General features: G+C 36.1%; 2 protein-coding genes across 2 annotated transcripts; both read right to left on the bottom strand.

Annotated features, from left to right (window-relative positions):
* Nucleotides 1-315: 315 nt before the first annotated feature.
* LOC136817436 (eukaryotic translation initiation factor 2D-like) lies at nucleotides 316-22,033 on the bottom strand. Its single transcript, XM_067073768.1, has 17 exons — nucleotides 21,933-22,033; nucleotides 21,443-21,633; nucleotides 20,597-20,680; nucleotides 19,194-19,284; nucleotides 17,989-18,096; nucleotides 17,016-17,122; nucleotides 14,313-14,438; nucleotides 13,142-13,256; nucleotides 12,464-12,509; nucleotides 11,322-11,425; nucleotides 10,510-10,680; nucleotides 9,044-9,223; nucleotides 3,557-3,619; nucleotides 2,466-2,523; nucleotides 2,041-2,131; nucleotides 1,506-1,589; nucleotides 316-487 (listed from the first exon to the last, which is right to left on the bottom strand). Exons 1-17 carry the CDS (start codon nucleotides 21,986-21,988, stop codon nucleotides 420-422), a joined length of 1,743 nt encoding a protein of 580 aa, XP_066929869.1. The 5' UTR covers nucleotides 21,989-22,033; the 3' UTR covers nucleotides 316-419.
* A 1,639-nt stretch (nucleotides 22,034-23,672) lies between these two features.
* Nucleotides 23,673-26,339, bottom strand: LOC136817437 (leptin receptor gene-related protein-like). Its single transcript, XM_067073769.1, has 7 exons — nucleotides 26,282-26,339; nucleotides 25,927-26,013; nucleotides 25,654-25,676; nucleotides 25,278-25,362; nucleotides 24,846-24,901; nucleotides 24,630-24,661; nucleotides 23,673-24,169 (listed from the first exon to the last, which is right to left on the bottom strand). Exons 1-7 carry the CDS (start codon nucleotides 26,296-26,298, stop codon nucleotides 24,062-24,064), a joined length of 408 nt encoding a protein of 135 aa, XP_066929870.1. The 5' UTR covers nucleotides 26,299-26,339; the 3' UTR covers nucleotides 23,673-24,061.
* Nucleotides 26,340-27,110: the final 771 nt, after the last annotated feature.

Genomic DNA, 27,110 nt, shown 5'->3' on the forward strand with positions numbered 1-27,110 from the left:
GCCTTGGTTACCAGGTCTTCCACTGAAAAATCCTTGAAGCGGTTTTGCAAAATTTCGTAATTCAAACACTCCAGATGTTGAAAATTTTCCGACCTTCAGACCTTTGGCGTGTCGGATGAAAACTTCTGCATCTGGGGCCAGATAAGCTAACGGTCACCTCACACGCACTACATTCGCTTAGCATTGTTATTTCCTAGCTAATCGATTATAGTTATTATCCTCGCTTCGATTTATTTCTCCGTTTATTTGCCCGAGTTTTTTTTATTTCGCGTAAAAATTGTAGGGGTAGCTAGGAATTACAGAAGACCGCAAAAACAAATTTAAACATTTTCTTTCGTTACAGTATATAGAAAAATAATATCATAAATAAAAAACAATTTCTGAGTATTCTAGAGTTTGAAAAAACTTATTTTCGTATGTCACCTTTTCTTCTTCCCATCAATATTGTCCAAGCCTTTGATGTATTTTTTCGGGATATTTCTGCGATCTGAATATTTAAGAAAGATTGAGTATTAAAAAAAAAACGATGGAAACGGGGATCGGAAGCGAGGCTAATTTGGCTAAGATATTGGTTTATGCCGTTCAGTTATTTTTTCAAACCGAGTAAGACAAAAGACTTATTATTGAATAAAATAGCAGGTGATAGATGTTGTCCTAGACTAGTAAACTAGTCGGTTATTAATGATATAAAACTGTTAATCAAATAATGTAAACAATAATCAAATATTCAGCGCGCGTGAGAGAAAAGGAAAATAACCGACTAGAAGCTTCTTCCAACGCCTTTTTTTCTTCACCTAAAATCGTAAGGAGAGACATACAGATTTCTATATGTCTGACCCGTGCGGGATTGCATTTATTTTTCTTTCTGTTTATTGCATTTTTGGAAATGCTCATTTATTTATATGTTCCCATGTTTAATGTTACTATGAAATATCATTTACTCAAAAAAAGTTGGATGGATTCTCAAAAACCTAAAAAAGGTTGTAAAATTAAACATCGTTTTTTGAGGGAAGAAGCTTCTAGTCGTTGAAATTCAAAAAAATACATGCAACCTCACCTCTTTGATTCTTTTTATTTGGAGCTTGAATTTTTTCTATATGGGTCTGTTATCAACGACTAGTTTACTACTAGTCTAATGTTGTCCGTACACAGAGTGTACTACGGAGCGATAAATGTGAGATTCACTCTAGTACAGAGTACTATAGATGTCATAGCGGGCAATCAACAGTTTTCTAGGGACGCTTGAAAGTATTGGGGCGCAAAAAGGCTACTTCTGCTCTTACGAGGTGGTTTATCTAACAAATCCTGCATTACTAAAAATAGACAAAAAGAACGACAAATTTTGCCGTCCACAGCCCCGAACGAAATACCACTGTATTCATTCCTCTTTGTTTATCACGGAAATTAACTATGGAAAATTTTCGAAAAATTAACAAGCGGAGGGGGGAGGGCGTTTATTTGGGGAACCTAAGAGTTTCTTTAAAGCAATCATAATAGTGACGTACCTAATAACGTTTTGACGTGTTTAGTTTGAACACCTTGAACTTGTACCGCGAAACGATCGTTCTTCCCTACTGGTATTTCGTGCACTGGAAAAGACAAAAATAATAAATGAATCTTTTAAGAATCAACGTGTTCCAATTTCGCCATCATCAAGGCAAAAGATCTTATCTCAAAATGGTGTCTGTAGCAACTTTTTTACATTGATGATATAGAATTTTTAGATTGGGTCCTTTTTCCAGTTAGTATTCTTCTCAACTACAAGAAATTAAAGATCAATCTCGAAATTTTAAGTTTGAGGTATCTCAGCCACTAATTTCGAAAAAGGTACTTTTGCCTCGATGGCATGCGATGTATCATAGATAGTGTTAACTAATTACATCAAAAACTTTATAAGAGTCTCGATTGTTTTCAAAGGGCCAACGACCAGCAAGCTTGGTTGTCTTATGAACTGAACAGAACATGAGAGATTAAGATGGTTAAGTTGTTGCTGTATAATTTGATTAACTCTTACACGACTAGAAAACGTATAATTCTTACGTGCAGTACTGGAAGCTGCCATCTGTTGTAATTCTTGTGCAAAATCTTTCAAGTCAATACCATACTGATCCAAATTCTTCACTAGTGTCACCTAAAAAAGTACAATGAAAAATAAATATTTTTCTTCCATCCCCAGTTTGCATTGTCGTGGCGGGAAAAATGTTCAGGGGTGTCCGAGCAAAAAGTTGGCCCCCCTGTTAAAATGCCACTGCTAGTATCACATAGAAAAGTACAATGTATAGGAAAATTTTTTATAACCAAAATATGACAATATTAATCCAAAAAACAGATCATCCACTTATGTGCGCACCACCTAAATGTAGACATTGGATTAGGTACATCCATAAAAATCACTGTCCTAACCTGGGAAATCTCAACTTTTAGAATTACAGTCGAATATCAACAAACAAGGGTTAATTACAAACCTTTTTGTTACCCATTCGCTTTTCTGTTGTTACTTCAATGCACTCCATTTTCCCTTTCCTAGAAAGAAAACCAAGCGATTTATAAAAAAAGTTAAATTTTAGTTCCAGAAGGATAATAATAAGGTCACGTTGTGAAAGATCAGCTTCTAAATATTGTTCACCTATTTTTGTATAGTACAGAGGGTTTTTCTCCAAATTGGATGTTCACATTTTATCTCTGTCAGCCAATTAGAGGAATGCATTTTCAATGAAAAACCTGATTACGTGGACACAGTGACAGTCCAAATTTTACGACGGAGAATACGTTACGTGGAAACAGTGACGGTCCAAATTTTATGACGGAGAATATATTCATTTTCTTACAAGACGTATAGCTGGTATAAACTCTCCTTCATAAATTTTTAACCCCTCTTAGATCCGCCATTGTGGACGCATCATCTCTACAGAAGGCTGGATAAAACTATCTTATGATTGTGATTGGTTAGCTCGGCCTGCAGAGCATTCGCCTTAAAATCTAAGGGTTGTAGGTTCGAACCCTAGTCACCTCTTAACTCAGAAAGTGAGTAGCTTAAATTTGGGCGGTAATCAACAAATGGAAGCTGAGAGTAGGTGTGGTGCCCCACTTCAGTATTCGACCTCCCAGCCAGGTCTATCGCAAATAAAAAAGAGGATAGACATCGAAAGCCACCAGATGAAAATTTGACTTCCCAAGCGATTTAAAGTACCTGAAAATCAGACCGGTCTTGGTCCGGTATTACGAACGGTCCAGTAGCGGTCAAATTTTTGTTTTAGATCGGCCTTCAGACCTTCTAGAAATGTGATCTCTAACGGTCCTGGCCGCTTCTAGACGCTCGTGGCCGCTCGTTAGACCGGTCCTGACCGCTTGTTAGTGATTTTAGAAGCGATTACATAAAAAAATTCTTGTAAAAAGAAGTCGACTGGACGATCGGGGCCGGTCTGGGACCGGACGCTTCGCAGCGGCAGCTAAATTAACTAAACTAGTAACGACCTTTTGGTAAATTTCTATCAGTCATTTATCGGCCCTTAAAAGCCCCTTTAATCGCTTGGGGGGGGGGGTCACATATATTTACCTTATGATAGGTTTTTCACCAGGAATGGCAATTTCACAACATGGGTTCATGTTTTCCACCATACTGAAAGAAAGAGAAGTGAAGTGAATTTTAATACCAGTGATTTCTCTGATTCAACCTTCAAGGGGCAGAGAAATATCTTCATTAGGGAAAAATTCGAATTACAGATAATACCATTTCATACCAGCTGAAGAAACCGATATTTTAGTTCAAATTACAGAAAGATTCGGAAAGAAAGGAGGATTGTTTAAAGAGCCGAGGATTCAAATTAGAGGTTGACTGTGTTATCAAAAATTCCATTGCAGTAGAAAGAAAGTTTCTTTACTTTTTTTGGGCTAAAGATTTCAGCCTCTATAAGCAGTATAGACGTAAAATGACTTATGAGCTTCAGGAAAAAAGAAAGATTAAGACCATCTTCAATTCATAGAGACGTTCGATTTATTGAAATTGATCAAAGTAAGGTTTTCCTTCTGAAGCGAAAAATGGAATGCACCGAGTAAAAAATATTAGCACGTTAGTTTTTTGTGAATTAGTCGAATTTTGAGACTGAAAAGCGTCTTTATATACTTAAAGAGAATGACGAAAGCTAAATAGGGGGTCCCGAGATTTGTTCCAGTTCCATGGTATATTCGCTGATGTCAGCACGGGTTTTAATTGGTTTAAAAGGTTCGAAAGAGAAAGTTCTTTTGAGTTAAGGCCGGTTTCCACTTGCGCGCGCTACGATTGCACTTTTGGGCTTCAATCCTTTTTGCTTGGAAAAAAGATTACGTCATAAAAATGTAGCGCGCGCTTGAAAAAAAAGTTGAACACATTTCAACTTTTTTCGACCGTTACGTCAGTTCGCGCCAATGGAGTTGCTTCATTTTTCTTTTGACCAATTTTTTTTTTTTTTTCCGTTTTGATTGAAAGGTTATTGTCAACTGTATATTATTAACAAAAACTACACTACATTGTAATAAAAATAAAACGTAAACACAAAAGGGTTTTATATGTACAATTAGAATTTCCTGGGTCGTTACCCGTACTGTAATTTTCTACTTATATATATTGTTAAATTTTTTCCCTTGTATAAAATATTTACAATCACAGATTCTGCTCGCAGAATTTCAGACTCTCAAGGTTATCTAAGATAACCTTTCGCGATCGCGAGCCTCGCACGCACCGTATTGTTGCGCGAAGGAGCGAAAAACAAAGTTTTGTGCGAATTGCACGTGTAATCTCATTAACATTACAGTCCCGTTTGTCTGCGATTAATCCCGCTAAACGTTTGTAGAATACCATGCATTCTTTTCCCATTGCTCCATTCGTGGAGAAGACTAGGGGAGTGAATGTTCCATTTTCAACTTGAAGTATTCTTTCGTTGTAATGTCTTTTCTTCTCTTTCTCGTTTGTTTCATAGCACTTTGTAAGCTCTTGGCTTCGGTATCTCTGGGCTTGTAGGTCAAAGACCCTTATGTCAAAAAATGCCCGTTGACCCCTTGTCCAAAAGCTAACAGTGCTTACGTCGAGTCTTGCTTCTTTCGATTGGTTTCCTCTTGTTTCTTCGCCTTCCTGGATTTCTGATAGTATCGGTTCAACTTTAACGTCTTTGCATACTTCTTCTAACATCTCGGCAGTGATATCACGCAGCTCATTATGCCTAAGAGTGACAAAACCTCCTTTTTTACATGACAGAGCATGCGCAACGTCGAAGGTTGCACCACATGCACATTTTGATGGCATCTTGTCTAGTTTCCAACCGTAGCGCAATCGTATAGCATCAGTAAACTCGTTTCTAGAGAGGTCCAATCCATGTTCTTTCAATGGCAAGGTCGTCAGCCAGTTGGATACGCCTTTTTGACCGTTCGCAAGGGTACTCTTCTTTTTGTCGGGTGCCATTGATTGAATGAGATAGTCGAGTTTTTCTTTTTGACGATCTGACCTTTCTTTTGTGATTTGATATTTGGTCGCTGGATTTTCAATTTTCTCTTTACCAAGAATTTGATTTTGGTTGTCATTCGTCATTCGTTGGGAATTATTGAACTCTTCTGATGCTGTTTCCACAAACATCTTCAATCCCAAGCCACCGAGTCGTGGTGGAAGTGAGAGAAGCTGGCGTTCATCGTCACTGACAAGTCGACCACCAGTGAGAGCAGGAATCAAATGGTGTCGTATCACCTCATCAACCGGTTGCAGATATTCCTCGATGTCAGGAACTGTCCTCAGGAAGTACGTGAGTTTGTGCTGGTAACCTCCAACGAAACAGGCGTAAGCAGATTGGGGTTGACTGACAGCAATTTTGGACAAAAGCGTGATCTCGTTTACCCAGGTCAGAACTTTTTCCGCGATGAACGAATCTTTAAACTCTTGGCTGCCAATTACTGCACCAAGATGCTTCGATCCTTGTGTTGTTATTTGGATATTGGTACCTTGAAAAGCTTTGGTTGCTTCTGCAATTTTCTCATTCTTTACGATGAGCCACGATTTAGTGGGTTTCGGATGGTAGCCAAACAGTGGACCTTCAGCACTTAATTTGTCCCACCAGCTTCGAAGGTTGCCGAGGGATCCAGCAGCTGTTAGATCGTCAGCAAAAGCAACTTCTTTCTCTGATCTTGATTGTGGTTTCATCGCCAGTTGATGTAGAAGGGGTGTCGTTCCTATTGCATATATTGCCATACCAAGTTGAGTTGAGTTGAGTGGTACCTTCAAACGATTTTAGTTCGCCACCACCGATTACGAATAGCTTAGCTGATTTGGAATAGCAGTTTCGAACGTAGGTTGCCAATAAGGGACAGGTGATACCAATGTTGTGGAGGAAAACAGCTCTATTTAGGCTGTTAAATGCATTTTCAGCGGCAACCAGAAGTACTGCGTCTGTCTCTGCCTTTTCAAACATTGATCGCATTGCGTGGATAGCAGCCTCGCTTCCTGATTTCTCTCCGCACAGCTGTGAATTTGGAACTGAGTTTGTTATGTCTGCTTTAAGGACACTCATGACAACTTTGCCCATTATTCGTCGTAGCACTTCCCCGACGCCTATTGGACGCACACCGGGCATCTTGTCAAGAGGAATTAATCGAGATGCCATTAATGATTGTAAGGAATCGTCCATGATTTCATTGGTGCATAGATGACGGATGACTAAGGAGAGAGCGGTTCTCAGATTTCGTCCTGCTTCTCCAAAGCTTCTAGATGTGAGAATATGGCGCCAACCATCAGCATCTAGCCCCGAAGGACCCGATCCGCCTTTGGTTAGCTGGGCTGCTTTGTAGATTAGATTTTCATCAATCACCTCGAAGACAACCGGTTCTACTTGTAGAAGTGGACCTTGGAGAATAGCGGATTCGTCTGCTGGTTTCGCACGTGGATGCTTTACTCGAAGCTGTTTGATGGTATTGTCGTCCAATGGGAGTACACCTCCGCGCATGTTGTTGGTTAGTAACTTGATTGCTCCATTGACGTTGCCTTTTTGCATCATGTCTCGAAACTTTCGTGAGGTAGTGGCGAGGTCTTTCTTCTTATACGTTGAAGGAAGGCGCTGCTGTATAGTTTCCGCTTCTCGGAGAAGTTGGTGAAAGTCTCCTTTCTTCCAGATTTTCATTCTTCTTTCAAGCGCTTGGAGGTGATCTTTACTCTTTGACGTTTTTGATGGCTTCTGCAGAAGAAGTGCTGGCATGATTTGGATGGCGGTGAATGCACAGCTTTGGAGTGGAGTTTTCTCGACGAACGCAGTCAACAGCTTTGTGATTTCTCGAATATACTCTTTTCCTGCATTTCCTTTAGGCAGCAGAAAAAGATTCTTCTTCCATGTTACTATTCTTTGGTAGCACATATCTATGTCCCGAATGGCCTCGGACCCATCAACGTCATTCCAGCGGAATGATTGGATATTTGGGTAAATTACAGCCTGAGGATGATTATTTGGAGGGTCGGGTGGCGTTGGTGGTGTTGGTGGATCAGGAGGTTGCTTTTTGTTCGTCCCTGACATTTCTTCTGACGTCACTTTTTGTTGATTCTCTTGTGACGTCACTTCTTTGCCAGTTGGACTTGGCTTTGTAGTGACTTCCTTTTTGCCTTTGCAAAATTTTAGGTGATATTTCCTTCCGCCTTCAGATTTCAATTCTTTGTCGCAATTTCCGCATGGGTATTTCTTATCGAGTGGTGGGAGAGGTTGCAAGAAGGGTTGCGAGGGAGGTAGTATTTTATCCTCGGGCATTTGCTCATCTCTTCCCTGTTCTGTTAGATCTCTTGATTTTGGGTAGAGATTCGAGAACGACTCTCCAGTGCCGATTTTGTTGACTTGCTGTGGTGGAAACACTATGAACTGTCTGATCGGTGGTCTGCTATCTTTCTGTGTTGAGGCGATGTTGATGTCATCTTCCCTGCATCCATTAGCCATTTCTTTTACACGTAAACAATATCCCTATTTGTCGAAGGATAACTGTTTTAAAAAGAAAAGATCAGGAACGAATGCGGTGGGATATCGGTGGGAAGGTGTATTCTAGACTCTTCACTCTGTCGGAGAGACGCGTCTACCTCCTGGCTGCAGAGGATTTTTCTTCTGGCTATATATTCGAGCCAATCAGTCTTTTTCAACTGATCTTCTGCACCCTTGACTACAGGCGTCTTTTCTTCGAGGTACTTGTTCGCCCTCACGCTCAGGCTACCTTGACTGCGGTAGACTTTTCTTCGGGATTTTTCGACCCTGTCTAGCACCTTGACCTTGATTTCGGCGGTATTTTCGAACGTTTTTCTGACGTTAAGACATTATAGCGTCTTCTTTTTCGAACTCCAAACCAGAATTGACGTCACAAAAAAAAAAAAAAAAAAAAAAAAACTCAGCGTTTTTTAAAAAGAATTTCATTAAAGGCCGGTCTCCACTTGCGCGCGCTTCAATCGCACTTTTCGAGAAAAGCTTCCATGCTATTGGTCAAAAGAAAAATGAAGCAACTCCATTGGCGCGATCTGACGTAACGGTTGAAAAAAGTTGAAATGTGTTCAACTTTTTTTTCGTGCGCGCGCTACATTTTTATGACGTAATCTTTTTTCCAAGCAAAAAGGATTGAAGCCAAAAAGTGCGATTGCAGCGCGCGCAAGTTGAGACCGGCCTTAAGCCTTTTGTCGTTCTCTTTAAGGCCGGTCTCCACTTTCGCGAGAAATGAGCGAAAACTTTTTAACGTTTTTGTAAGGTAATCTTTTCTGCAGGTAAAAACGATTGACAAAAAGTTTTCGCTCGATTTCGCGCGAAAATGGAGACCGGCCTTTAGCTGAGATGGGAATCCGTCTGAGGCGGAAGAACTTTCAACATTGTATTCATGGTATGCACCATCGCAAGGTCTTCCATGGACCTAACAGCTGATTGGTTGAAAGTGACGTATTGACTGATTTTACGTCACTTACAACCAATCAGCTGTTGGGTCTGTGATGTAATGTCAGAAGACATTGCAATGGTGCATATCATGAATAGAGGATCTAACGGAAAAGCGATAAAGAAGAAATTTATCTTACTGGCTCATCAGTTTATCCCAAGTCAACTTCTCCTGATGTTCACCTTTCTTGAACAAAACATCCGTCAACAGTGGGTCTAACCGTACAAATTTCTTGTTGTTTGGGTCAATCAGTTCTTTCTTTTTAACATATTCCATTAAGAGTTTACGGATGTCCGGTGATGCTAAAACACATCCTTTGCTGATATAAGAAAATGGAGAAAAAAAACGTTAAAAATATCATCGAAATATCTAGTTCAAAGGGACTGCAGAAACCTTCTTTTTTATCTAAAGATATCATAACTCTGAAATTTTTAAAAATTGGGTTCTTTACACGGTTTTCACGTTGAAATTCTATTGTTTTCTTGAGTATCTCAGCTTTGGAAAATATTTAAACAAAAATAGGAAAGTAGAAGAAATCCAAATGCCAGATATCTCAAATCATCTGGCTATTCCATTAAAATAAACATAGTAATAAAAATGACAAGTAATCGAAACGACAATATTTGGACACCCAAAGTAAAGTGGAAGAAAGTGGAAATGGAGTTTTTATATCTGAAAAAGCTAATTAAAATTCAGAAAACGCGTGTCAAACTAAAAATCAAAAACATTCAAACTGAGCGAGAAATCATTTTCACCAACTTAACGCAACAAGGACAAAAGTTGAAAACCAACAAAACAAAACAGCGACAAACCTTAAAACCAACAACAATAACAAAATAAAAACAAAGAACCAAAAAGTAACAACGCACAAATAAACAATAAGCTCTTATTTGATTTGGTTGGTCGTTAATTAGTAATAAAACAATTTTGTTACTTTTTCTAAAGAACGCGTCATTTTTATTACTTTAAATGACCAATTATTAAAGTATCTTATAAAAACTCTTGAGATCGGTCACCAAACCATCGAAAAAGTCAACGAAATAATTTATAAGTGTTCTGATAAAGACCGGTATTCATGATATGCGCCATTGCAATGTCTTCCGTTCCACCCAGTAGCTGATTGGTTGAAAGTGACGTAAAATAGGTCAATACGTCACTTTTAACCAATCAGCTACTGGGTGGAACGGAAGACATTGCAGTGGTGCATATCATGAATATCAAGTATCTGAACATGAAGAAAGTAGTAATAAGAAAGTAATAACATCGTTCTTCTAACCATGAGCCCCGTCAATGGGGGGGGGGGGGTATCCCACTTTTTTGCATACCATGCCATACTTTTTTTAAAGTTACTATTTTAAGCCATAAAAACTATTATTCTCCCCAATTAGATAACGTGTGGTGTTTTGATAAGGTGTTCTGAGGGTGTAAAAAAAGAACATTTTTCTTCGTCGCCCAACCATGGTGGGTGACATCTTTTCCAAAATATTACCCCCCCCCCTCCCTTACTCAAAATGGCTCGCCGGGGCCCATGCTAACTAAAGCTAGCAGAGTTAAAAGATCTTGGGAGGGAATAGCATAAAAAAAGGAAAATAAAAGACAGTGTACCTGATTCCAATCTCCTTGAAGAAGGGTATTGTTTTGCCGGACACAGAAAACAGTTCTCGAATTTCGACACCTTGTTTATTTTTGGTTTCTTCATCTTTCTTTTCTTGTAGATGGAGTTCTTTCATTTCTTTCGCTAGCTTCGCAAAATCTGATTGTTTGAATTCCCGTAAACTAAACATGAATTTTAAAAACGAAAGTTAAAGGTTTTATTTTACATAAAGTGTTGCCGTTTCATATCAGACACATATTTCATATCAGGACAGTGTCTGCCTAATTGTTATATTATGCTGATATAAGCGAAAAAATGTTTTTCTTTCCCTCTATCTAACCAATCTTCCTCCACATACGTGTCAATCTAATGTGGAAAAGCTTGTGAATTAAAATTGATGAGTAAACAGACGGAAATATTCTTATTTAAAAACAAAACCTTTAATATACTGTAGGTAAAAATGAAAAACTGATTCACATTCTTTTACAAGAGCAAACTATATAAGAACAAGGCCCAAAGCCTAAGGCCTCGATTGCCAAAATATTAAGAATAGATTGAGATCATTTTAAGGCTGTATGGACTTAAAAAACACTGTTTTTTTGGAAATTGCACATAAATACTTGAAAAATGGTGAAATTATGAAAAGTTAAGAACATCCGAAGGCACCAATGTTCTTATTAAAGAAACATGTTTCTAGCTAATAGCTATTCATGCAAAAATAGCATGTACTTCGTCCCCGAATGCAAATTGCTTTTAAGGATAGCTATCATTATGTTATTTTAGAAGATCGAAGTTTATTTGCGTTTTAGAAGCAAAGACTCACGTTTCGTTCTCTTGGTTGATTTTTGTGATCGACTCGACACCTTTTTGAAATTCTTTCATCTCTATAATTCCTCTGCTAACCATCTCACTCAGAAATTTTGACATCTGGAAAAAAAGAAGACAGATAGGGGCAATGAGATATAACCAAAAGTTAGAGGAACAAAACTTTAGAATTTACGCCGCGTGGCAATTTTTCGAATACTTTTTTTGGGTTACTTTCAATCTGGCATTTGCATTAGAACCACGCGGGCCATGTGATTATAAATGGTTTCAGATTAATCTCTCGCCTTCGTTGGAATGTAAGTGATGGATGCAGAACGAATGCCTCGATAAAAGCTAAGATAAGTAAAAAATGTTACACAGACACAAATAAGGACGGTTTCCTGAATTGCCAGGGTTGATAAGAAGATGAAATGAGTTTAAATTGTTATTCTAATCATTATATTCATGACGTAATGTTTTCAACGGAAAAGCCCTGGTCTTTGCAAGTAGTGGCAAATTAAACCTAGAGAATGGTTTTAAATTTCCTACTACTGGCAAAAACCGGGGTGTTTGCGCATAGAAAACATTGCGTATTGAATATTATGAATGAGGAGTTCATTTGAAACAAGAGCCAGTCCATCCAGTTAGCGAGTTAAGTCTACAAATTAAAAAAGTTTATGTACTCAATTTATAAAAGGCTTAGCCCTAGTTTAGACGGCTGACTTTTTGCCCTGCATATTCTAATTGTTAGAGTAGGCAAAAAGTGGGCACAAAGATGGCACTTTTAAAACCTTTGCTAGAAAAAGGTTGAAAGAAGTCATTGCATTGACGTCAGGAGAGGGCAATGTATTAGCGAGTTTATGTATTCGAGATAAATCGAGGGGGACGGTATAAAGCAAAGTTGACATGTCTCCAAAATCACCGTCCACTTTGCTCGACGACGGTAAAAACACCAAAATACCGTCGTCTGTTTAGGTGATCAAAGGCGATATAGAGCCGTACATCAACTATTGACTTTGTTTTGTATCGATTTCACTTACCGTCGCCCTCGATATCCTCCGATACATAAACTCGGTATTGACTTTAGACAGCCAACTTTCTGTTAACTTTAATTCACAATCAGAATAGGCAGGGTGATGGGCCGTCTAAACTAGAGCTTACCTTTTTATATGAAGATTTCTTGACATCGATTCTTTGACCCTCGGGACTGGAATATGGAAAAAACATTTACTTATGTATAGTGGAATCAATAACGATGTTTAATGTGGATAGCTAAGTAATCAGACAGTTTTTTGATCGTTTTCACGGGGTCCATGAACTGAACGGAACATGGAAAGGAGCGGGGATTTGATTTGAAGAAGGTTTCCACTGTAGCCTTCTGTCAACACCCCTAAACTTTTTTATTTTGAAAAAGTTGATTTCTTTTCGAAATTTCAAAGCGCCATATAAGAAGCTGTAACCAGAAAGTAACGAACTCCTTTTCGTATCATTGGAAAGCTATTTTTATAGCCTTTCAAAAAGTATTAACCTTTTGAAATCAAGGGGTCAAGAGCTAAGGCCAAAGTCTTGAAGGCTTATACGAGTCCCTCGTCCTATCGGTTGCTGTAACTGGTTGCAGTTGAAGATCTGAGGGGGATTCAAAATTTATGATGGAGAGCCTTCATTTTGGAGTATGGCTACTTTAGGCTGCAAAAAAACTTTCGGCACAAACTTTCGCGAAAAAGGGCAAAAATCGCGAAAGTTTCTGTCTTTAAAGTACTCACCCTCGACCGCAGTCGCAAACGTACTTTTACAATGTATGGTGTTTATTATTTTTAAGTTTCAAAAAAATTAGCTTACCAGGCTGGATGTAGGTACTGACTTGCAAATTTGGTGACCAACATTGGTAATTCAGCTTTCTTTGAGTTGATAACAGCTTGGCAGAAACAGTTGTTTAATAGCTGGTCCATCTCCTCTTTAGAAAAATGTGACATAATTTTTTAGACTTGATAGACCTGGTAGTTATGTGCGCCATTTTAAATTTGACTTTTACCGAGGCTGTTTCATTAGAAAATAATGAATCCAATTTCCGTTTTTCCAGGTACCTTTATCCCATTAATTTTCGCGTAATGTATAAACTGCCGGCTGCACGAAAGCTAAAAGATTGCACGATACCTTATCGGGGAAAAAATGTCGGGGTTTTAATAAGTCGGGGAAAAATTTCGTCACCAGAGGCATTTTTGTCCTTTTCCCCGACCAAAATTTCAAACTCGTCACTTTTCCTCGACCAAATTTACAATTTAGTCACTTCCACCCGACGAAATTGTCCAAATGAATTGGTTTCCTTCACTTGCTCGAAAAAAGATCTTGTAATTCGACCTTTAAAGCACTAACTTCTGTAATTCAGGGTGTAAAAATTTGCATTTAATTTTTGGTTGGAGTATAAAAGTTTGGGTAAAAGTTTCGGTCAGGGATAAAAAAATCGGCTAAAAGGTTTGGTCGGGTGATAAAATGTCAGGTAAAAATTTCGTCACCCCCTCAAAATTTCCGTCACTTTCCCCCGACATTTTTTTCCCCGATAAGGTATAGTTATTTTTCTGATTAGTGGAAATCTCATTATAGCACTGTTTTCAAGAAATCAATTTTGAATATACCAACAGGATGTTAACATCTCACTAAAATCCGTACCACAAGTGGTGTTCTAAGCTCTGACTTTATTTTTTTATCCTTTACGCCTATATATTTTTTCGTCAAAAACACACAAAAACTATCCCAGAAATTATCAGATACGCAAAAATTAAAAGGTGCGCGAAAACGCTTTTTTTAAGAGGTGCGCGAAAATCAAAGGCGCCAAATAAAAGGCGCAAAATAAAAGACGCGCGAAAATTTATGGGATTTTTAAGGTTCTACAATGTAAATAAATAATTATTAAATCATTAGTTCAGATCTAGACTTAAACATTCAGTACAAAAGACTGATCCCAGACCTCAAATAAGATAAACAAAAGTTTAGATTTTAGCTGTATATTAACCCTGTGGAGATAATCGTGGTTCATCTTCTTCTTCACAGGCGGCCTCTGTTTTATCTCCCTCATTTATTGTTTCAGGAGAGAGAATTTCTGTTTCATTGGGCTCATCTTTTTCTTCAACATTATCGTCTAAAATAAGACAAAATGAAAAAATATTGTTTGGAAGCTCTAATCATCAAAGTAGCCTTGCGAAAGTAAAAAAGAAGGTTATCGTTATTGCAGTAAGAAGATACTACGCAAGTGAACCAATCAGGCAAAGTTCTGTTCACCACTGACGGGGGGGGTCGAATTCAAAACCGCTTGATTTGTAAAAAAAACATCAAAAACTAATAAGATTTTAGTTTTTTCAAGTTGACTAAGCTACGTAATAGTAACGTGCGCAACGCACTGGGCTCAACTTCAGTATTTCCCCAACTAATTCGAAGGCCCGATTGTAGATGCTCAAATAATAGGGTGCAAGAACTCGCAAGACCTTTAAAAATAACAGGCTAAACGGAATTTCAGCTCCAAAAATTTTCTCTAATTCAAATTTGTATCTACCAACGCGGATTTCTTTTCGAATTAAACAAAAAATCTCCACCATAAATTCGAATCGAGAATAAAAACAATGATCCCATTTAGCGTGAAAATTCTCTAAATATTACATACAGAAATAAATAAGATATCAATCAAATTGACTAGAGGTGAAAATATTTAGGTATCACTGAAGCTTCTACACATATCCCTTTCTCTAAAATCATTCATCATGTCATGACAATCTGGACTAAGTCGTTTTAGCATAACTGACATATCAAATGGTCTCAATATTGTGAGATCGTTCAATGTCCGAACTCTGCTCAAGGGAACGTATGAAAAACTGATGTCAACATTTTTCATCCCTTTTGAAGAAACAAGGTCGACCACAACTTTTGAAAGTGTTTGCCCTTGACTCTTATGCGCTGTACAGGGAAACGCAGGAACAAGAGGAAAATGAACCCGCTTCCCTTTGACTTTTTTTTCCCGAATTGGACTGTAAAATTTCAGCCAAATCCAAGCATTTTTGAAGTCTCTAGGCTGCCCTAAAGTTTTAGCATCGTTTTGGCGGAAAACTCGTCCCCAGGCCCCAAAAATCAAAATTTTCAAAAAAAGAAAAAAAACACCCCCAGATATTCACCCAAGGAACAAGTGTGCAAAATTTCAGCCAAATCCAAGCATTTTTGAGTCTCCAGGCTGCCCTCAAGTTTTAGCCTCGTTTTAGCAAAAAACTCGCCCCCAGGCCCCAAAAATAAAATTTTCAAAAAAAGAAAAAAACACCCCCATATATTCACCCAAGGAAAAAGTGTGCAAAAGTTCAGCCAAATCCAAGCATTTTTGAAGTCTCCAGGCTGCCCTAAAGTTTTAGCCTCGTTTTGGCGAAAAACTCGTCCCCAGGCCCCAAAAATCTAAATTTTTAAAAAAAGAAAAAAACACCCCCAGATATTCACCCAAGGACCAAGTGTGCAAAATTTCAGCCAAATCCAAGCATTTTTAAAGTCTACAGGCTGCCCTAAAGTTTTTGTGACAGACAGACAGACAGACACACACACACACAGACAGACATTGTCAGATTGTAGCTCAACTGAAGTTGAGAACTGAAGGAGGCGTAAGGAGCCGCCCTGCAAATTCGAACGTTTGCTTCCGTAATGTAGCATTTTCCTTAAGTTACGTAACAATGACAAAGCCTGAAAACCTCTATTCATAATATGCAACACTGGAGAGTCTTCTGAGAACTTTTAAAAAGATTTTCCACCCAATATAAAAAACTGTCGAACGTGCTAACCGCACTGGGCTCAACTTCAGTGTTTTTAAATCATTCGTAGGCCCAATTGTAAAATTGTAACCAATTTCAATTAAAAACTCATGACCACCCCCTTAAAATGGAAATTATAAAATAATGAAAACCATCCACAGGGATTAGCCCTTGAAGTCTCCAGCCTGCCCCAAAGTTTTAGCCTCGTTTTGGCAAAAACTCGTGACCACGCCCTTAAAAATGAAAATTTTCAAAAAATGAGAAAAAACACCCCCAGATATTCACCCAAGGAACAAGTGTGCCAAATTTCAACCAAACCCGATCATTTTTGAAGTCTCCAGCCTGCCCCAAAGTTTTAGCCTCGTTTTGGCGAAAACTCGTGACCACGCCCTTGAAAATGGAAATTTTGAAAAATTGAAAAAAAGACCCCCAGATATTCATCCAAGGAACAAGTGTGCCAAATTTCAACCAAATCCGATCATTTTTGAAGTCTCCAGCCTGCCCCAAAGTTTTAGCCTCGTTTTGGCGAAAACTCGTGACCACGCCCTTAAAAATGGAAATTTTCAGAAAATGAAAAAATCACCCCCAGATATTCACCCAAGGAACAAGTGTGCCAAATTTCAGCCAAACCCGATCATTTTTGAAGTCTCCAGCCTGCCCCAAAGTTTTCGGACAGACATACATACACACACACATACATACATAGACACATACATACATACATTGTCAGATTCTAGCTCAACTGAAGTTGAGAATAGAAAAGTGACGTATTGGGTGGAACAAAAAAGAAAAGTTGTATAATTTCGTGAAGTTGTTGCAGTGGTGCATATCATAAATATGGATCAATGTTTCTTAAGGGTAAGTAATAAAATCAGACGGGTAATATAATTGCATATACAACCTAGACTTTTCCTTGGAATCAACAACAACATTCTTACCTTCCAAATTCTCTAATGTTGTTGCAAAATCTGATTGGTCGGTCAAAGAAGAGATTTGTACCGAGTTTTCTTCGATTATGGGTATAGTACTCTTGTCACCTGCAGCCCTATAAAAATGTAAAGTGAATAAACTTTGCATGAATTACTTTTCGCAATCAAGACGAAAAATTCTAAATTCAGATTTTCGCTAAAATTTCTAGGAAAACAAAAGAAATACGGGAAAATTTCAATTCGTGAAAAAAAGTCCACGCAAAAATTAATCAACTCAAGTTAAGGGTAACATTGCTTTCTCTAACAACCACAAAAAATTAAACCGGGATAAAGATTTCATAAAAATTTGCGTCTTCTGAAAACCAAAACAAAAAAAACTAGACAGCAAGAACGTAGGAGTGTAGTAGTGTATTGTGTGCTCCTATACAGGAGGTCAAGGTTCGATTTCCACTCAGTGCTGCGATTCATTTATCAAATGAATGTACCGTCACTCGGGTAAACCTAGACCATGTAAGGGGAATGAGGTACACAGTGTAAGGGAATATGCAAGATATTGTTTCTGTGATGGTGCCTTCTTGAACGCATGAATAAGAGGCGATCACTCTGATTTGCAAATGAGATGACAATTGTAATTTCGCCGATATGACATGGATCTGTTTTGTCGCGGCCAGTAGCGTGGTGGGTCGACAAAAAATTGGGCAAACTAAGGAGGCAAATTTGGAATATTATGATTTTAGCGCCCCCTATGAAATATTGGGGTGTTTTCTCTCTTTTTGGACGAAAATGTCATATCTAAGGTGTAAAAGAGCAAAGGGGCGCCGTAATTAGTAATCATAGGCGTCTCTTTGCGCCCCCTAAACCCCCCTGCCATCACGCTACTGGGTACGGCAACGACGTTGTCTGGTAAACGCAATAATTTCCCTTTTCGGCTCATGCCGGCCACGGGTCAATCGCCTTACCTCCTTCCAATTCTTTAACTTACCACAGATGATCTTTGACACAATGGTATATGGTCAATTTCTTTCCTTGTGGACCACCGGTTTCAATATCACGTTTACTGCAGGTTGTGATTCCCACTGCTACTGCTGCTCTGAAAAAAGATGGACAGTTATGGAATTCAAAGTCGAGTTTCTTTAACTTGAAATCTTAAGAGGGATTTGTTCGAATTAGGTGAGATGGAGATTTGTATAGTCTGTTACATGATTTTCTATGATATGTACAAACCACATGCTAAAATGGACCTACTTGATGATGAGAGTCACATAAAAATAAAACCAGAAAAGAAAGATAATAATGTCCAGCACAGAAGCAAAATACAATAATGAGAAGGAAAAATTAAATAAAAAGCACATCACTCTTCGCTGAATGGTTAAAAGGTGATAGGAAAAACAATACTGTTGTCCGCAAGCAATTTCGAATTAGAAATGTGCAATCTTATCGAAGAAAAACTTTTAGATTTTTTAGAAGCTCAAGATTTTGACATAAAAAAAATCACGTAAAATTTTTTACGGCGAATAAGAATTTTCCGGAAAAAGTTGTTTCGGCCATTTTTTAGCACACATTATTATGTATCTTTCTGGAAAAAATCAGGAAATTCTACGTAACAAATTTTGTTCGAAAAACCCTATTTTTGGGTGGTTTTTGGACCAAATTTGCCCAAAAAAGATTTCTTTAAAAATCACATTTTGAGCTTTGTCGCTTTACATCATTGTGCAAAAAAATCAGAAAGAACTAATGAGCCAATCCCGAGAAAAGCTGGTAACAGACGGACGAACAGAAGAACGATGGAACGGACATCCGGGTTAATTTAAAGGACCTCCGAGTTAGGTCAAACAGTTTGGGCAGATTCTAATATTGAGAAGCCGAACAAACGAAAAAAAACACATGCAAATCATCCACAGAATAAGAATAAAAATGTCGGTCAAATTTGACTATTCTTCTAGCCTATTTTAATATTATTTGAATAGACGGACAGTAAGAATTTAGCTAGGAAGCTAGGGAGCCAGTCATTGCGGGGAAGGCAAGTTCCACGCATTCCCCATCTTTTCAGAAGTAATAAGGGACATAAAAGGATGAAAAGGCAAAAATGATGCAGTGGTGCATTTCCTGAATAAAGCTACTGTAAACTGCTAAGAAATGTTTTGGTACAAAGATAGTAAATAAAGAATTGAATCAAGTTTAATTTACCCGTTCCCAAGCAGTGTTACGGCGGCAATTTGATCTTTGTGGAAATCACCAAATCCAGTTGCAGGTGGAATAATACCAGGAAACATCAAATCTGTCGAGAAAAAAAAGAGAAATGTTACCTGGTTTACTAGTCTAGTATGGTAGACGGCTCATTCAGACGGACAAAAAATCCTTTTAACTACCATAGACTCAAATCAGTGTTCGTGGAATCGTTTTGTCGGCTTTTTGTTTTAGCCTTCTTTGAGAAAAACGTCAAAGCAATGCAAGCAAATTTCGAATTGGAAATGTGCAACCTTAGCTGAGAAAAACCACTTGCAGTGGTAGATTTTTCAGAAGCCCGTGATTTTAACTTGAAAAATAGTCCCGTAAGGCGAAGAAAAGCAGTAAAATCAGTAATATTAGAAAATCCATAGAGGTAATAAAAGTTAGATGGAGTAATAACTTTTCTGTAGAAGTCATAAAACTCTTTAGAAATTTCTTTCAAATCGGCCTCCTTTGATCACCTTGATAGCAAAAATCAGTCACGATATAGATTATAAGAACTAAAGTAAAGTTATTCTGTCCAAAGAAACCTCGTATTTTTAGGTAAAATGCGAATTTTTTTCGAGTAATAATTTCTTTATAGTTTTAAAAGAAGTTTTTATTTTATCGGGAAACTTTCGAGAGGTAAACTTCTTCAAATATTGCGAATTCTTTGTTGTTTGCGGAAGGTTCTTTGCTATAAATATCTTTAGATCTAAAATAGCAGCTGCCTCAAAATTTTGATAGAATATAGTTGAAAGATTGGCATTAGTAAATATGTAAAAATTGACAAAATTTGTCGAGAGCAGCGAATATTTCAAATTCGATGTTCTGTGCTTATTCTTGCATGGTTTTCTTATCTTTTATCAACAAAACTGTCATCACACAATGAACAAATTAAAAATGTAGCGTGGTTTTATTCAAATTCTCTTCGACTCAAGTATTCCCATGAGCGAAAGCAAAATTAATGGCTTTTCCCCAAAGCAACAAAGCAACAGTTTGCTATCAACGATACAATACACTAGAATAGTAGGAGTGGTACCTCCATCTATATTTTTATTACCTCCACGGAAAATCATTGTAAGCGGAATTCATTAATTACCACTCACGCTAAAAGTTTACACCCAGCTATTCTATTCAGGCGCGCCTGTCTTTTAAGTAGAATTAACAAGAGACTTTCTCAAAATTTCAGCTCGCTCGCGCGGCTTGAGAGGGGGAGAAATTTCTTTCTTTTGTTTAAAAATGCTGCGTGAACAAATGGTAGGAGAAACGTTAAATGATATTTAATAATTTGTCGTGTTAATTTCAATACCGTTAAATTCTACCTACTTATTTTGGCGCATTAAAGAATTCGTGTTTGAAAATATATATCATCCACCTACCTGCACCTCCTTGTAAATTATTGAGTACATTTGGAAATGTTCTGAATGACAAGATTAAGTTCGGATGCTGCCATAAAGTGTAAACTAAAACATAGAGAAAACTTTTTTTATGACAAACTCGGTAAAAATGATCGCAAGCCAAAACACGTGAACTGAAACTTGTAAAAGCAATAAGCTAAATTTTTCTTTTTCCCATTAGAAATTTAGACCATTCATATACATTCCTAACTCAATTCTTCCTTACATCAACGCGTTTTAAATCAATGGTCTGTATAATGTATAATTAAATGTAATTTTTAGAATGAAGACATTCAGTACTGTGGTGGGTCGACTAAAGTTCGGACAAACTGGGGAGGCAATTTTAGAAAATTTTTTTATTTTGGCAAAACCCCGCCCTATGAAAAGTAAATCTCTTTTTAGAAATAACGCGAGCAATGCGAGCACGAAAATTGGGGGATATTTCTCTTTTCGGCCGAAAACTGCCTTATCTAAGGTGTATAAGAGCAAACGGGCGCCGAAATTAGTAATCAGAGGCGTTTTTTGCGCCCTTTTTATTTTGGCGCCTCTACCCCCTCCAAAAAAAAAAGAAAATCGGTCGCTGGGGGGGGGGGCACCACGGTACTGAAGACATTCGATTGTCAAGTAGAAAAATCAACTTACGGAACACGTTTGAAAAACTGTAAGCCTTGTGCCTTTAAGTGTAAACTCAAAGTATTTTATTCACTTTTAAGGAATTTCTAAGAAATTGTTACAAAATTGTTCTAAAAACGAAGAAGAAACAGAGGAAAGACTGTTAAAGGTGTTAAAAAAGTCCTTTCAATACACAATCCAAACCAGGGGACTAACCTGTCGGTAGAATGCACCCCTCTACTTCAAAAAAGATAGGATTCTTTTTCAGACAATAACAAGTGACATTGCGCTCACTATACGTCAAAATCTTCATGACACTCATTTCTTCTTTGTTTGGTATCAAGGATGTTAATGTTTCTTTGGGAATCTCTGGAAATGTCTTGCTGATCGTCTCTCTAATTTTTCGCCTATAATATAAGGTATTGATGAATAGTGAGGGTACAGAACAAAACATTCAAGTCTGAAAACTTAAAAAGATCCGAAAGTTTCGAAAATTTTAGATCTTCTTATAAAAATTGTGTATCGATGGATAGTGATAGCGAAGGTATACAGAATAAAACGCAAATGGACATATTATGCATGAATGCAAGTTTCTTTAAAGGTTCAAGTCTATATTAATGAAGATTCTTCAGTATTTTTCATCCAAAAATCGCCAAATGTGTTCATAGTTGACGATATTTACCGATAAATACCTCAAATACCTTACCTCTCCGATCCTCTAATGGCTGTGTTGGTCTTCACTTTGAATGGTTTCTTGAACATTTTCGATAGTGTTATTGTTGTTTTTGTGTATTATATTATAATTTTTTACTAATGAAGGAAAAAGAAGAATGAATTTTAGAAATTCAGAGAACATCAAAGATAACTTTGAAACATAAAATCTTAACGAGTTTGAAAATAACTTTTTTGCAAGAAAGAAAGATCATTCCAAACGTCAGTAGAACTCTAAGTTTGTAATAATTTTTGGCTTTTAGCTTCTTAGCTTTATATAACAGATGAGATGGAGTTTTTATAAGTTAGGGTATACGTAATCACATGATAACGAGTGCAATTCGAGAATAATTGCACGAGTGATTTTGTTGTTATTAATTTTCAGAGTCCGAAAGGACAAGGAAAATTCGAAACAAAAAAATCACGAGTGTCAATAATCATCATAATCAAATCAAATAAGAGCTTGTAAAAACTCGATCTCGTCCCTTATATAATCCTTGAAAACAGTTTCTAAATCATGGTCAACCAAAACATTTGATTAGAGTCTTATAATGATACCCTTCTCGATGTTGGGCATCATATTGATGGGCAACAGGTTAGCACCATTTGGGTACTGAGTTTCAAAAGAAATCTGATCAAATAATATACATTATATATCCTTTGCCAAAGATTTCAAATTTAGGCTATTGAGTATAACCAATTGCTATCCAAACCTCCATAATAACAATCTGTAACAATACACAAAATTTAAACTTTCTTTTTCAATTCTACTTATAATAAATTACAATTTTTCATTACACAATACTAAAAACACATAATAAACGACCTAAAAAATCACATTCGCAAGTTTCTTTAACAACAGATGCCCTGTGATTATCTTTGATATCCAGTTTTTATAGAACTAAATAAATCAGAGTAAGCCTCATAATTCTCAGAAAAAAAATTCTTATTATTTTTTTAATTCTCAGAAAAAAGCATAATCAAAAATTGATAAAAAGCCAAATCTGTAAACTTGGCTAAAACATCGATTGGAACCTGGAAAATATGACTTTTATCCGATAATAAACTAACTTTTTACATTGTATGCCTAAGAGGTATAGTATTGATATAGAAATGACTAAGAGAACTTTAAAAAACAAAAAACTTATTTTTTGAAAATAAATAAATTGAAAACTTGTGATCCTCCAAAAACAAAAGTGTTGGTATGGACAACACTCAAGTAGCCTTTATAGCACTTTCATAAATGAAATATTTTTTATTTGTAGATAATTAGGCAATTTTTTCAACATTTTTGATAGAAAATTTGCGATTTTTACCATTCTATGTTTGTACTGACAATGGCGCAGCAGAAAAGCTTTTACTATGAATAAATTTAGATTTTTTAATAAATACCTTATTAGAACTAATTTTTGCAGGAATTAATATTTGCGGTCAAAGAAAAAATTGGAAAAGTTGTATTTCGCAGGATTTAATTTTCACGGTTTTGCCCTTTTTTGGACAAGTTTCTTTCATTTTCCTAGGGCTTTTTTCAAATTTTTCAATAAAATCGGAAAAAATTGTATTTCACGAGTTCAAATTTTTGTGGTTTTGCCAAAAACCTGCGAAAAATGCTAAAATTAATTCCCACGAAAATTAGTTCCAATAAGGTAGCCTAATAATAGTTCATTTAGCAGGCAGAAAATATTCTTTAAATTTTAAAATTTTTGGCCATCCCCCTAAATTTCCCCCTAAATTTCTACCTTTCAGATAACTAAAATGCTCAGTAGAAAAATAGATTGAGAAAGATAAAAATCGTTTTAAATGGCAATAACCAAAATAATTGAGCCTTTGTACTTAGACGATGAAATGAGGACCAAAGATTAGAGTAAATTGAGGTTTTCCATCTTGGCTTTGCATTAAAGAACAGCTTTTCTACAATATTGAAATTTCAATTATAGGACCAAATTTTAAGCCAAAATTGAAAGTATAGCATAGAAAAATCATTGAAAGTTTTGAAAAAAGCTTTTATGCAAAATAACAGGAGATTTTTTAGTATTGAGCTGAAGCTCTTTGCTGTGTGGACAAAATGGATCAAACTTTGCCAAATATATCACACGATGAATAATTAAGATGTAACACATGTCATTAAAATCCAAAATCATCTTCTTGGTCAAACACTGTGAAAAATAAAAGAATTGTACCAAAGATGAACAGATTGCCAATCATTACACAAGCCATAGCACCATATTTGATCTACAAAATTGTATTTTAAGAAAAGGATTAATAAAAAATAACGATTAAATAGAAGAAGCAAAGAATTTCATCAATTCTTGGTGGTTGACACTATAAAAGGCGTGGAAAACTTTAATATGTGAGTGCCCCTGAAAGCAAAATCTACATTTTTCAATAAACGATTTTGTCGTTTTTAAATAATATGTTATGTCGTAAAGCATATGGTTATAATGGTTTTTGTGCAGGAGGGAAAGAGCTACATTTAGAAAGTTTATAAGTTAGGTAACTGCATAGTCTTTAAAAGTATCTATTATCAAAAGTAATTTTTAAGATAATTCAAAAGGAAGGTCAGGAATTTTCCAAACTTAAAACTCATGTGTACGGCTTCTTACTTTTAAGGGTCAAAACACTATGAACCACAACCCAGTATCGTTTCAAATAGAGAAAAAAAAATTAACCATATTTGCAGATCATAACTTACAACACTTGCTCTGGCCAAAACAACAGGTAATCCTGAAAAAACAAAAAAATTATTTGAATAATAAAATTAATGATCAAATTTTTGACAGTTTCTCCCAAGAAGATCTGTTGAATTCTGAGACAAAGATTTTGGTAAAAAACTTATAGCATACGCAATTATGAAAATACAAATAATTTGCGTATTAGAAATCATCATTAGTTAGATTCGAAAACTTACCAAATGCTGATATGACGATTCCGGTGGTTAAAAACAAAGCAATTTCAATAACCAAACTAAAAATTATAAATAAATTGTTGTGTTGTGTATTGTAAGCGAAAAGAAAACATTTCTAGTCATAAAATGACCCCTATTTTTGAAGGTGGTCTCGCATTTGCACAGTACAATATGAAATACAGCATTTCATTTATGTACGCATTTTTAGTCAATCAGATTACTCATCTTTTTGCATGTTGAAGATAAACAACATTATCATAAATAAATATGACGAAAAATCTGAACTCAAAAAATATATTCCATATAATTGTACTCGGTACCGTGTAATAACTATAAATAAAAGAAAAACATAAAGAGAAGAGAAACTCGTGATTTTTTCTCTCGAATTGCATTCGTTATCATGTGATGATATATATACAAAGTGTTTTTTCTTACTTTGATGTTCCGCTGAACGAGGAAAAATCATTCCCAAGTCTTTTGCAAATCAATGTAGGGATTGGTGCAAGTATGTAGAAAAATACTAAAACAAGCCAAGAATTGAATAGTGAGATGAAAATATAAATATGTTTTCTTGACTGAATAAAGGGGTTCGTTTTCACTTATTTTCTATGATAATGAACCCTTTCTGATTGAGAACACACAATTATTCATAAAACTATCAAATTTTATGTTATTAATAGAGTAGTAAAAATCATTTAAAAAAACTGTCTCTAAGTTTGTTCAGGAAGTGGATTAACAGGGACAGTTCTCAATATTTTCTTAAGAAGAAACTCTTGGAGCATAAAATTTCAAATTAAAAAAGCTATCTTACAGTTAAACATTATCCACCATGGTCTGAAAAAAATTTAGGATTTATAGAGTTAATAAAGAAACTGTTGAAAAATGAACCTATAGGACTAAATGTAAGACAGAAAAATGAAGCAACTGCTAAAAGTTAAAATCAATTAGAAGTAAAATAGTTCTATAAAGAACTATTAATTATGTATTTCAAAAAGTTAAATTTATGCCTTTGAGACAGGAAGACAAGTGCTTCTAGCAAAAAAAAAAACAATAAAAAAGGATCTCAAGGTTGATAATGTTTTACCCTTTTTCTGTTTTGAATTCATCTAAAACACATCCGAGGACGACCAGCAGAATACCAATGGCAGCCAAAAAGGACATACCAATAATTCTAAGATAGAGAATCACTTTAGAATGAATGAATGAATATATTTTCATTGTTTTAGATTGAACAAATTCTCATATCACAATTTTTGAAGGATTAAGACGCAACAAAGATTCAATCTATCCAAAAAATGTTCACGGTATTGTGTCACTTTGAAACATTATGAATAAAAGGCATGTTCAGGCATGTTTTGATAAAATCTGGCTAAATTTATTTGACCATAAATAACTGAAACTTCTAAATAAAAAGGCTTCCAATCAATACTTCTTCTTACCTTGATAGAGTCCCCATTGTAAATGATCTGTTCCTTTTTTTATTTTTCCTTTTTATTTGACTAAAAGAACAATTTTTTCATAATTCCAATTAAGTATAATGTTGCCTCATTCTTTTAAATTGTCTCTTCACAATTAAAGTGCTCGATACTACTGCAGAGTGAATTACTTCATTAAAAGAAACATCAGTTTTCTTTACCAATACTGCTGGTTTTCATGCATCATTGATGCAATCATCAGTTGGACTTTTATTTACCTCATATTATGGAGTTCTTTTCCAGGGTAATGCATTATTAATTTATGGAAGTGTATTTCTCAGGTCTTTTGACCTCTATGAAACAATCTTACATCTTTACAATCTATTCACAATAAGTGTGCACTCTTTTTTCTTTTACCTATAACTTTTGAAGGAATTCTTCAATCTTTATAAATTTGGTATCATTGGAAAGATATTAGTGAGTGGAACCATTTAAAATAAAAAAATCTTTAAAAAAATTCTAAAAATGAAGATGAAAATGAAGTAGAAAAAAATGAAGATCTTGTAGAAAAGTGCTATGACTATCATTTTCACTGAAGTGAATCATTAATCATCGAACGTCATCACTGTGACGTCATCACCCACTAATATCTTTGCAATGATACCAAATTTATAAAGATTGAAGAATTCCTTCAAAAGTTATAGGTAAAAGAAAAAAGAGTGCACACTTATCGTGAATGGACTTTAGTTTGGTAATTGAACTGTTCGATTAATTACGTCTGGTATGTTTTCGAGACATCAAAGGGCGACAAACACTCTTCTTTGATTTACGATGGAAAATTGGCCTTCTTTAG

The sequence above is a fragment of the Clytia hemisphaerica genome, unplaced genomic scaffold, assembly GCF_902728285.1.
Source record: "Clytia hemisphaerica strain Z4C2 unplaced genomic scaffold, Clytia hemisphaerica genome assembly, whole genome shotgun sequence".
In the NCBI taxonomy this organism is placed as follows: Eukaryota; Metazoa; Cnidaria; class Hydrozoa; order Leptothecata; family Clytiidae; genus Clytia; species Clytia hemisphaerica.

Coding starts and splice junctions, on each gene's coding strand:
- LOC136817436 (XM_067073768.1), bottom strand. CDS start 21,988: ATGTTCAAGAAACCATTCAAAGTGAAGACCAACACAGCCATTAGAGGA. Junction 17,123..17,988: donor TGTGTCAAAGATCATCTGTG/GTAAGTTAAAGA, acceptor ACATTTTTATAG/GGCTGCAGGTGACAAGAGTA. Junction 1,590..2,040: donor GGCAGCTTCCAGTACTGCAC/GTAAGAATTATA, acceptor TGTCTTTTCCAG/TGCACGAAATACCAGTAGGG.
- LOC136817437 (XM_067073769.1), bottom strand. Junction 25,363..25,653: donor ATGGTGGATAATGTTTAACT/GTAAGATAGCTT, acceptor GGCTTGTTTTAG/TATTTTTCTACATACTTGCA. Junction 24,170..24,629: donor TTTTGGCCAGAGCAAGTGTT/GTAAGTTATGAT, acceptor ACAATTTTGTAG/ATCAAATATGGTGCTATGGC.